Here is a 12,228-nt window from a genome sequence, read left to right on the forward strand (position 1 = left end):
TTTCAACAACGCTGCTTTAAATCGAGCCGTAAGCATTTAGCTCCTCAGCAGTTTTTCTGAGTCTTTAAAAAAGCAGCGGGCGATCTTTGATCTGCACTTCAGGTTCTCAGACTAGACACACAAGCAGTGGACTACATAAAACCAAAATACAGATTCTCAGTTGAGCTTTTTGTCCTTTATTCAGATCAGATGCAGTAAAAACGCCTCTTGTGGTCACAAAAACCCAAAACTCAAGGAGAAGGAATTCAGAGGCATTCTTGATTTACATAAATACTTTTATTTTCTACTCCTTAATTCTTAAAACCGGCCTGTTGCTGGTTTGAAGTTCTATGAGGATGTTTCAGAGTGACAGTGAGCGGATGGGAGCAGCCATGTTCTCCCTGTGCACACAGCAGTTCTGCTCCTGTTTTCCAGCTCCCCACTGTGAGAAAACACCAAACTGACATTGATCCATGACTCGCAGGTTTGATTTTGATTGTTTATGACTGTCTGTCTCTCTCTGTGTTTGCTCGGTGATGGACTGGCAGCCCGTCCATCTCACGGTAACCTGCAAGAACCTGATATCTGCTGAGAGACGCGTCATGACCCTGAAGTGGATAACTGAAGGTAACAGTTATCAATACTGAAGCTGCGGTGAAGAACTTAAGAAAAAAAAAAGCAAGTTACATCAATAATTACTGATTTCAAATTATTCCTGTTTTATGTTCAAAAATGAAAACTTTTAGCTTCACTGTGTTTTTTTGTGTTGTTCCTTTTTTTTTCTTTTTTTTTTATCGTGATTGATCGCATAATTTGTCTCAGGGCATTTTCTTGGTTTAAAAACTATATTTTTAACATAGACATTGTATTTATTAAGTGGGTCTACACGGCACTTTATTTTGAAAGAAAATCCAGCAAGGTCAAAAAGGAAATTCTTTCTCTGATTGATTCCCGATCAAGACGCTCCGGTAAGAAATCAGTCACTGCAGGAAGTCGTGATGCCGAAACTTTAAATTCAGCTTTTGAACTGATTTTTTGGACTGATGGATGCTTTACGATATGGGCTGAAAACTGCCCTGAAATGCAGAAGAACAGAATTTTAAAAATGCAAATCAAAGCGTGATTAATTGTAATTAACTATGGGAAAATGTGATTAATTGTGACAAAAAAAAAAAAAATACTTTGACATCCCTGTTATCTAAATTATGTTCTCTTGAGTACATTTATCTGTGCATCTAGTTAAGAAAAGAATGGAGTACTTTAGCCACCTTTGAACGACTGAAGGATTCGGTATATTACAAAATTTTATTATATCTATAATCAGATATTTGCAATATTTATTAGGGACAATGTCACAACAACACAATCGACCTGAGCAATAAAAGTAATCGCTCCCTTATGGCTGAGTGTTTATTAGAGTAATGTATCAGTTGTTCCAGGGAAATTGAGTAAATAATCAATTTGTCTATTTAGTGATTATCACATTGCGATATGAAAGTGAACAGTCAGTGCCTTTGTAAACAAGGAAACAGAGGAGGAATCTCTTTCCTTCACTCTCAGGATGAGAGATGTCAATCATGTTGGGCTTTGCTTTCCAGAAGCTGGAAGCTGAAACAGATCCGCGTTGCCGCTCATATTCTTCAGTTTAATAAAATTTGTCAGATTGCATCAAAGGGGGACAGGAGAGGCACGAGAGCTGCTGAGTTCCAAGGAAAAAATAATACTGCTTCAATTGTATTTGTTGTTGTGTTTGGTTTTTGTTTTTTCCTCGTCCGCTGACATGAATGGTTATGAAAAGTCTAAACCCACTGAGATATTCCTGAGTCACTGAAGTTGCCGCTGTTTGTTCTGCTGCAGGTTCGTCCTACATCGCTGCCAGAGGCTCAAACTGTTTTTAAAAATCCATTAAAAACAGCTGGAAGAGAAAAGTAGTGGGTTTTGACAAACGCCGTCCAACCTGGCAGAAGAAAAGACAGTAATAGCTTCTGACTGCACAGCCAGGCGCTTGTGGTTTTCAGAGGTATTAATGCTGATAGGTAGTGTAGCGAATAAAATTACACCAGTATTATCCTTTGTAAATGCACATTTCAATAACTGTTAGAGGCTTTTTGTGAATATTCTCAGTTTTACAAGAAAGCCAAATCACAGTGGTGCTTTCATTGCTCTCATAGTTCAAAAACCTTCTTTTATTAAGCCCAGTTCTCATTTCTCACACTTTCTTTTGCTCATTTACTGCACTAATACTGATGCTAAACAAATACCAGTGAAGTGTTCCTGTCGCAAAAGTCACACAATACAGTCACTATGATCTCATTTAAACTTAGTGAAATAAACACGTTCGGTAAATTGTGCATCTTTTTTTTGATTGTTTTCTTTTTTTCACGTGAACAATGACCAAACTGGAGGAAGTACAATGTAGCAGGAACTTGTTGAGCTAAATTGGGTGTCAGGCTTCTTATAATGGCTTTAAAACAGTGTTTTAATCTCATGTTCAACCTGATAGATGTATTTATCTTAAAAACATCCTGAAAAAAAAAAAAGAATTGTACAAAGAAAACTACCAATGAAAGTGATTATTTTTACAAACACATCCATTAAATATGTTATACTTCTTGTTAAATAGTACTTAATTCTGCAGAAGGAATCTTTAAGGAGGGAAAAATGCCTTTTTGGGAACTTTTTTCCCCCAGAAATGTGAAATATGTACTATTTTAACCCCTTTTGTTTTACCTTTTATGACAAGAATTTATCCTTAAACTGACTTCAACACCTTAGGCTTGAACTTCTCAATCTACTCAGTAAGTGTTAGAAAAATGACTTTTATAGAATTACTCAATCAAACTCTGCTCTGACTGTAAACAATCTATATTCAATTACCAGCACAACATGGGTACTTGGGTTGTTTTCCATTATTGGTCTCCAATATAGCTGCCATGACAAATTAGCTGATGGAAGCTTCAATCAAAGTAATTATGCAGAATCTTGTACTTGTGGACGGTTTCTAAAATGTGTGTCGGCTGTTCAGAGTAGTCGAAGACGAGGTCAGTGTGGCGTCGTCACCGGTGACCTTAAACACACTCTCTCCGGGGTAATCAACATCAGCCTGATCGGAGGGGGAAACGACCGACGCACGGAGCCCCGAGACTAAAATGCCGTTCACCAGTTTGTCTGTTTACCACCGACAACACTCCTCCAATCAAGTCCCCGGGCGGCGACACGCTAGACTCTGCTGTTTTTCTCTGAGCCTCAGCACCAAAACTCATTACCTGCGCACGGACACGAGCGCACCAGTGGCACAGGCAACGATCGGACGCTCGCACGCACACGCTTTATCTCCGGCGAGTCGTCACTGATTGAGTTAACGCCGCAATTAACGGCCCGGTTTACAACGTTTCGATCCAAAATGGAGGAGCGGGGGAGACGCGAGTGCTGAGGCAGTGTGTGGGAAGAGGCAGACGCTGCAACTATCCGCTATTGTTCCTCCGGGACTCATCTATCGCTTCCCTCCACAACCTCTGTCCACTCCGGTTTCAAGAAAAATTCACTCGCATTACCTTTTCATATTTACCAATTCCTGCACAAAACCCTGCAGTTTCCCCCTGATTTTCACCTCTTCTTGTATTATCTGAAACGCTCTGCAGCGCCTCTCTTCTTACCTTTATTTATCGCTTATTTGGGGAAGTTTTTCACTTGCTAACAAACTTTTTGAACGTGTGTATTTGAACTACCCCATAAAGCTGAGTGTCTGCTGACCCCGGATCACCTGCAGTGGTGTATAGTCCCGCTAAGTAATTGCGAGTCTTGCTGAAGGAGACCTTGACATAAATTACTCTTTCAAACCAATCACTCTAACAGCAGTTTATTGATTTGAACCAATCACATCTCAGCAATCCTGCTGGTTGACTGACCAGAATGTGAACACGGAGCCATTCCCGATATATTTACATGGAAGCAACTCGAACTTCAGCCTCAGGCGGGGAGGCGGGGATGTAAAGACTGCGATGGTTCATAATTAATGAATCAATTAATAACTTGTCATAACATATCCACAGTGTGATGAGATTTGAGATCAAACACCAGAAAGTGTTAGAAGACGCTTGCTTGCCGCTCGGCGGCTGCGAGACGCTGAAATGCCGCAGCGTTTAAATGAATTAATCACCACAGTGATTAATTCATTTGGCTTGATGCTGCCCGGTCGTGACATTTGGAAGCAACAATGAAGTGAAACAATTGAATACAGAGGGTTTACCCTTGTGGCTTGACCGTGCAGAAAGTTATAGATTTCAGGTTTGAAGTGATATTTCATCGATCATCTGCCCCCCCCCCTTTCTCTCAGCGGGGGAGCGTTACTGTGCCGAATCAGCTGAAGAGGAGCATCCTGCAGCTTGTGGGGTCAATTCTCGCCTGAGAAATGGATCTTTAGGTTAAAGTGAAGGATGGCCTCTCGTCTCACCGCTCCACCAGCCGCTTCTCCTCAAACGATCCTCAGCCGAGAAGAACCTTGACAAACTTCACAAGACGATAATCACACCCAGCACGTGAAAGACCGTCACTCCTTAATTTCTTTACTTCATTTTCCTGAAAAGGAATTAATTAATCTTTTGGTCTATGAATTATTTCAAAACAGCGAGGAATCCCTAATCCCTGAGGAGCGACTTCAAAATGCCATCTTGGTGCAAAGACCCCTAAATATTAATTTAGCACAGATGAAAACAGAGAAAACAACAGAGCTTCACACTTCAGAGGATAAAAGCGTGAAATGTTTTCTTTTTTTGCGCTTGATAAATGCGATTAAGAACTAACTGGTGATCACTGCAAATCATTTTCCTGTGAGCGTGTTTCAGCACCTCGAAATATTGTTCGTTTTGTTCAGTATAGGGGCTGCAGAGAGGAGGAGGAGTGCTTCCAGCAAATACTTTTTTATGTGGAGTTTACATGTTCGATGAGTGTTTCTCAAGCTTTTAAGCTTGATTACTGTTGCTTAATGTTGTGCATCGCTGCCGCGTTCATTTGCTAACTGAAATTCAGCCTTAGAGAATGAGACACAGAACATTTATTATGCTGAAGTTGGCAAAAAAAAGTCATGGCGAGGCAGCTGAAAAAATGCTCCCCATGACAAAAACCGCAGCATCTCTGGGTTTCCACTACGTCTCCGTGTGCAGTTAAAAACAAACCCAACCATAAATCGTTTCCACAGGTATTAATCACATCGTACATGAAAGAATTAGCACATCCTCCACTGAATATTTTGCATGATCTGAGTGACGCCCCAAGGATTATTAATCCATATTCAGGCAGGCAGACTCATTAAATCGGAGTGTGTGTCTGTCACATGCGATCCTCAGTGTGTCCCGGAAGGAGATCAACTTCCACACCTGTGTGGATGTGATTTATTGGATCATGGCCTGTTTCTCCCGGTATCAGCTCCTGGAAACCCTCCCTTTAATAACTGAGTAATTCGGGTTTTCTTTGCAGAAGGCCGTTTGGGTCTCATGGATGTCGCCACTTGAATTGTGACACTGAGGGAAACTAAGCCGATCATGATCAACATAATAACACCATTTCCGCATTTCCAACTTCTGATTAAATCGCTTGCAAAGCATCATGGGTTGCTGCCAGCTCATCGAGAGGAAATAGGAGCAGGCATACATTCAATTGATTAATCTATGTGGCTGAAGCTGCTCTTTACTTTCTAGACATCCGCAGAGGAAGTTTAAATATCAAACAGAAATATGGATGACACAGTTGAATATTAAACTGTGGCTCTCCTCCAGCTAGACTTTTTGCATGAAATACATTTAGCAGAGACCAGTAGGCATCTTGTCTTTACTTTTATTACTGTGGAAAGTTTCCAAGGGCTGACTGGGAATCTCTTTCTGGCTATAATTGGCCCTTGGGCTTTGGGCTTTGCTCTGGTATGGCAGCTCACACTGGCAGCAATATGGCTTACACTCTAGGAAGCACTCAAACCCAGTAATTAAAATTCCTGTGTTAATGACTGTGGATTGAACGTTGCTCAATGCAACTGGGATTTTTGGGTGAGCAACATATTGATGTTATAATATTAGTTATGTCTAAAATTGTTAACATTTTAATTATGGAATGAAACGACTGTAAGATAAAAGCATTGAAAGTTGGGACGCACGATATTGGGTATGTGCCAATATCCAATATTTTTAAAACAAAATATTATAGATTACAGATGGAAATATAATATATATTTGTGTGTGTTTATCTGCAGATACCAATGTGCCGATATCTTTACGGATCCCTTATTGAATGGGCAAAGAATGGAATGGGAATCCCGTTTCCTGTGAACGAGAGCAGATAGAAAGCCTCAGAGGATCACAGGCTACAGGACTACAATCAGGGAAAGTCTTGAAAAGTGATCCATCCTGCTGAGATCCCGGTGTGATTATATCCTGCGACACGCCGGGATAACAAGCGTCCATCTCTCTCAAGGTGAGGCTCTAATTGTGTCTCACTATTAAAGGCTCGATCGCCCACATCTGCTCCCTCTGTGAGCCTGTAGCTCTTTCACTGTCGCACACCCAAACCCCCCCCCCCCCCACCGAAAACCTGTTCTCGCACGCTATTTATCTGCTTTGCACAGCGGTGCCATCAAATCATGAAAAGAACAACTCATTCTTTCCTCTCCTTCAGCCAGTGACGCTTGTTCTCCCACAATTGTTCCACAATCATGTAGAAATGTAATAGATTGGATCAGACCTGCGATAAATGAGCATGTGTATGTCTGTATGTGTGTGTATGTGTGTGAGTGTGTGTGTGGTGGGGGTGGAATTATAAACGATTATCAGCCACAAGAATGAAACCACCTCGCGGATATTATGAATGCTGTCTTTGTGAGAGGCCTGGACTCCACAGGAACCTCCGGAGCTGTCCGGGGCATCAGACTTTCAAAAGGTTGCAATCTACTGGACCTGTCGTTTCAGAACACGCCACCGATGTCAAGCTCAACCATTAAAACCATATCGACTTCTTTCTTTTTAAACTTCTTTTCTTTTCCTCACCAGAAAGTCGCGTTGACATCCCAGTGTTTTTCAGAAGGCAGACTTGGCCGATGCGGAAGCCCGTGCTGGTGTTTGCAGCGTGGCGGGGCGCATTACCTTGCCGCAGGAAGCCACCGCCATCCACATGAAGCAGTGTCTGTGAACTCTGCAGCAATGTTTAGGAATGTTAAAGTAAGATCCTTGTTCTTGCAGGATAAATCGGTTCCCAGGGGAACGCCGTCTCTGCTGGCTTGCTTTTTCCCGAGGGGGTCACGCTTCCCCCTGGTACTGAGCACACACGTGCACCTGCACGCTCGCTTTACAACAATTCATGCCCCTCAACTGTTGTCTGGTTCTGTTTTGATGCTCATACGTCCACTAAAGGTACTTTTGGACGTCAACATGAGAACGTTGACCGATTTGCAGCAACAGGTCGAGGCTGGAGTTCCCAGAGAGGAGCAGAGACCCTCATCTTGAGCTGGATCACTACTTGGCCTCAACAATTTAGCTTTTCTTTAAAGTTCCATTCGGGTCCTCGTTTCTTGCTATTTTGTCTGCTCCCATGTACCATTACTGACTGCTGATGAGCCGCCTCATAGAAATTCCCTGACAGGTGCCGCTGTCACCGGATAATCAGTGTTATTTCCTTCTCCATAAGGGATTGATTTTGACGTGTTCTCACGTCATTGAGAACGACACTGGGCTGAAATGAGAACTGTTTGGGATGTGCTGAAGATGTGATGTCCAAAATAAATATATCCTGACATCGAACGAAACAAAGGCAACACACGCCACAGCTGTGATTAGCTTCAGATGATGAACACAGGAGAAATAATTTGAACTGACCTGGTAAAGACTTTCATGGAAATAAAATAGAAATAAAAAAAATAGACAGGATGGGATGTAGCCTAAAGGGGAGGACAGGCCACTGTTTTATAATCAGGAGGAGCATGGATGAGTTAATCATGGTCATGGATGCTTGGGCTTTAATGATTTATCGATCTTCTCTTTATTTCAAGACAATCTTGTGAAACAGCCTTTGATTGCATGATGTTATTCTTGGATTTTCACATTTAAACCCAGATTCACCTCATGAACATAATTAATCTTCACTGGAGCCATTTTTCCTAAACGCTGTGTGTGTGTTCAACATTATGTTTAACTCTTGATGTGTCGTCTCTCTTGTTTTCACCTAATAAATTACTCAAACTGTGATGAGAAGAGTGTAAAAGAAACTAAACACCTAACGTGCAGAGAAAGGAAAAAAAAAAAAAAAGCCCTGGCTGCTCTGTCTCACACATTTAGTCATAAATCTGCTGGAACACCTTCTTGGTGTCGTTAAATGACAATGAACAATCAATTTTGTTTTAGCCGGAATTGATCCATCCCTGTGCCTCAGCAAGTTCATCTACTGAGGGGAGAAAAGATATTGCTTCAAATTCCTGACGAGTTCAGACCAGAAGTTATCAGCACACTGTGGCGAATCGAAGCCTTCTGTTTCCTGCTTTTTCCCTCCCTTTTGTCAGAGGCCCAACATATCGCCTGCAGGAACAGGTAAATTTCGATTTTGTTTATAGCACACTGCCACTTAAACGTAAAGGGTGTCGGCCTCAGAGAGAAACGGAGGCGAACTGGCAGCCGGAGAGACAGGAAAGTGAGATAGCGAGAGGAGCTGTGACACACAATAGCGGCTCTCATCAAGATGAATTCTCCACAGTACACACCCTCAGCGAGGGTGCCAGGCGGCTCCCGCTGGCCCGCGCGGCCATGTCCAAAAACATAGCGCTTATCTCGCCAATCGCCGACTGTCTGGCCGGTGAACAAGCGCAGGACGCGTGGAAGAAATAGTCTGGGAGAGTTTACAAATACACACCGGCTTAGGGTTAAGCGTCTGAAACCCACACGAACATGAAATAATGAGGAAATAAAGCAGATATAACACAAAAGGTAAATTCACAGAGAGGCTTGTGAGCCAGGAGACAACAATGCGACTTACATTATCTTTATAAAGTGCAGTATGCAGGCTTTGAAGAGGGGCTGTGCTGTTCTCACAGGAAGTCAAACACAGTAGGGTGTTCATTTTCAAAAACCCGGGTCTTTAAGCCTCCACTCCGGGCTGGCACACACATCCCTCTCTCAGCGAGTACAAAAGAGGGGAGGGAGAACAAAGACCAGAGGAGGAAAAGGGAGAGAGTTGGAAAGGAAGAAAGAAAGAAAGATGAAGGAAAGTAGTTCTGGGTCAGATTTAGACCGGACGATATTTAGACAGCGCCAACCTAATGGGTGCCAAGTAGAATAATCCTTCCTTTCATCTCCAAGCCATGGCAACGGCGGGGTTTCATGTAGGTACGCAGCACCCCGAAAGACCACCAAACACACTCACTTTCTAACACTTTTAAAACTGTTAAAAAACATCAAAGCGCCTTGAATATAGTCCCTGATCACTGAGGCTCAGTGCAATCACCTCACACACATCTTTTAAAGATTACCACCTTCTCGCTGCAGATTTTTTTCCAGCTTGTGGAAAAACTCCAAAAAAAAAAAAAAAAACCCAACATGCAGAACCACAAAAACACTTCATCGCAGATCTCCATAAATAATTCACCCACTTTCTCAAAATAGCCCATCGCCCTTTGAAAACGTATCCTTTCTTTGTGCAAACACCCCTCCAGCCGACGCAGCGCAGTGGTCGCGGAGTAATTATTTACATGTTCCACCGGAGAGAAACCGATAAGAGCCTGTATGAGAGGAGCGAGCCAGTCCGCTCAGGTAGCACGTCAGTCCGCGGCCCATTAGCAGGTGACGGCGGGCGGGCCTGCTCCACGCCGCTCCCCAGGTACAACAGACCTCTCTCTTCTGAATAATTGACTGCTTGAAGCCCACGTTTTCCTCGCTCTCCTCTGTCTTCTCGTTCTCATCACCTGCACGGCTCTTACGCTTCCATAGGCTTCTTCTTTTTTTTTTTTGCTTTTCTATTTCTCTTCACCCTGACTTTTGTTTTTTTCCGTTTTCCATTCCATCAGTCTGCATCTCCCAAGGCTATTAATTGTGAAGGTTGCTGGTACGTATAGGCACTTACATAACCAGGGACATAAAGAGCGCAGCGCTGTGAGAGCACTCGACGCGAGGTGTCCTGGGAGAAGCGACGCGTCTTTCAGCGTGTCTACGTCTTCTGGACAATTTCTAACACCGGCGAGTGCAGACAGCGACAGGAGAGGGAGACTGGGACCGCTGGGCGGAGGAGGCTGAGACGCCGCGTGTTTGTATTGTGTCGGACAAAAGAGAGCCTTGAACGCATCGTAGGCTCAGATGAAGCTGATGGAGATGGACCTGAGCAGAGTGAGCGATGGGAAAAGATGAAACGGAGAGTGTAGGATCACACACACACAATAAAAATCCCATTGAGCTGACTTCAGGAGTTAATTAACACATCTAGATTCCACCATAATGCCCTGTGCAAAACATCGTGCATGTATCCTTATTCATGTCATCGTCACTGCAGGTGTAAAAAACAAACAAAACCTCAAGAAAATCAAGGTGAGATAGTCACAATGAGCCAGAGACAAATAATACAAACGCGCTGTGCCACAGAGAAGAGCTGACAGAGTCGATTCTGCAGTGAGCGAAATGAAATTCATGTTAATTGATTTGAGGACGGCTCGATACGACGAAGGCAGAGCAAAGTAACGCAGTACATCACTACATGCACTTGTGACCACCTGAACTGGTGTTTTTCATTTACCACAAGTCAAAAGGACATGGAGACACATCAGATTTATTAGAATTATCGTCAGATTTTTACATCATGTAAACCGGCTCCACCTGCTGTCGCTACAATGCCTCCATCTGATGGTGGAAATCCCCTTTCCTGGAACAGTTTCTTGAATAGGCACAATATATTATCTCGAGGACTCGAATCAAATTCAATGCCCGTGCCCGTCTCCCGTGCGCAGCGCAGCATCTGGCCGGGGCCATTAATGAATGCCGCCTCATGCCATTTCCTAATGGAATTGCCTTGTCTTGGAGTTCACCGCTGTGGCACCTGCGGCGCAGTGGCAAAAAGATTACCAGAAAGATTAAAAGACAGAATAAACCAGAGGCTGAGCATGACAGGCAGCCAGGCCCCAAGATCACACATTAGATAATTGGTGAAAAAGAATAAAGAAAAGAAGGGAAAAAAAAAAGAGAAGAATAGCCCATTTCTGTGTCTCCTCTGCTTTGTGCTGGGGTTTGGAGATGGTGGGCAGCAGAGCCCCCGCCTGGCGCGCTGTCACACCTCCACAGCGGAAACTGTTTGAACGGCCTGGAACAGAGCCGTGGTGTGTATGTTGCGTCTGTGTGTGAAAATGTTGCCTTTGTGGGCCCAGTGATGAGCCTAAATCCAGTGGCGTGGTTACCGATTCCTCACACAGCTGCTTAGATTTGGGAGCGATGCTGTGTCGATCTCACTAACACACACACTCACACACACAAAGACGAGCACACACACTTTCCTCCCTCTCTCTAAAACAAACACCCTTTCACTTCACTACACATGCATGCTTTATCTCCCCCTCTTATTGTGCCAGTGCATCTTTGTCTCCTTGTATTTTTTCCCATTTTGCTTTGCTCCACACTATCTTTCCACCTATCTACAATGTGTAGTTATCTCTCCCTCCATCTCTTCCCCTCTCAGAGCAGCCCAGCAATGGGCTCATGCCCTTTCATAATTCATGGAGTTGTTCTTATGGCTCAGGCAGCCATGTCGGATGTGAATCTGTGCGCCTCAAGGGCTCACTCAGCCTGCACTGCCTCGGCCAGGAGGGTTATCGCTCCAGCTCCTGTGCTCAGGTGTCATACAAGACTAAATCACCTCCTTCAATAACACTTGAATCTTGCAGCAAATGCAAATTGTCTACTTCCCCGCGCTATGCCGGCTTTGTTTCGAAGGCCAAACAGATGAGCATTTATGCTACGAATAATGCACCTGTAAATTAGTAATGGTGAATCAATAATGCTCCACTGTCGGCTGAACTGAAGCAGGACGGTGTGCTTATGTTATATTAAATATCCGCCATCAGATCGGTGTTGATGCAAAGCCAATTCAGTGAAAGGTTTTCAATTTCTATCCATCTTTTGATGGATTTCAGCTCCAGCTCCACTCCAGCTAAGGATAGGAGCGCACACAGTGACACATTCAAGCAGATTTGTTTCCGATTTACCTTGAAACATGCTTTAAGACTGGAGGGAGAAGCCTGAA

At 43.5% G+C, this 12,228-nt stretch overlaps 1 protein-coding gene across 2 annotated transcripts in view; it reads right to left on the reverse strand.

The window, feature by feature from the left end:
• The window catches only part of efna3a (ephrin-A3a), a 69,284-nt gene that overhangs the window by 17,179 nt on the left and 39,877 nt on the right, over nucleotides 1–12,228 (reverse strand). Inside the window, exon 1 of one of the 2 annotated variants that reach the window (XM_030120325.1) lies at nucleotides 8,986–9,355. The exons of the other annotated variant lie outside the window; for it this stretch is intronic. Within the exon in view, the coding sequence (XP_029976185.1) occupies nucleotides 8,986–8,987 (2 nt within the window). The 5' untranslated portion in view covers nucleotides 8,988–9,355. Of the gene's footprint in view, nucleotides 1–8,985; nucleotides 9,356–12,228 lie in introns of those variants that run through there. 2 annotated transcript variants of the gene reach the window in all.

This window comes from Salarias fasciatus, chromosome 22, assembly GCF_902148845.1.
Source record: "Salarias fasciatus chromosome 22, fSalaFa1.1, whole genome shotgun sequence".
NCBI lineage: Eukaryota > Metazoa > Chordata > Actinopteri > Blenniiformes > Blenniidae > Salarias > Salarias fasciatus.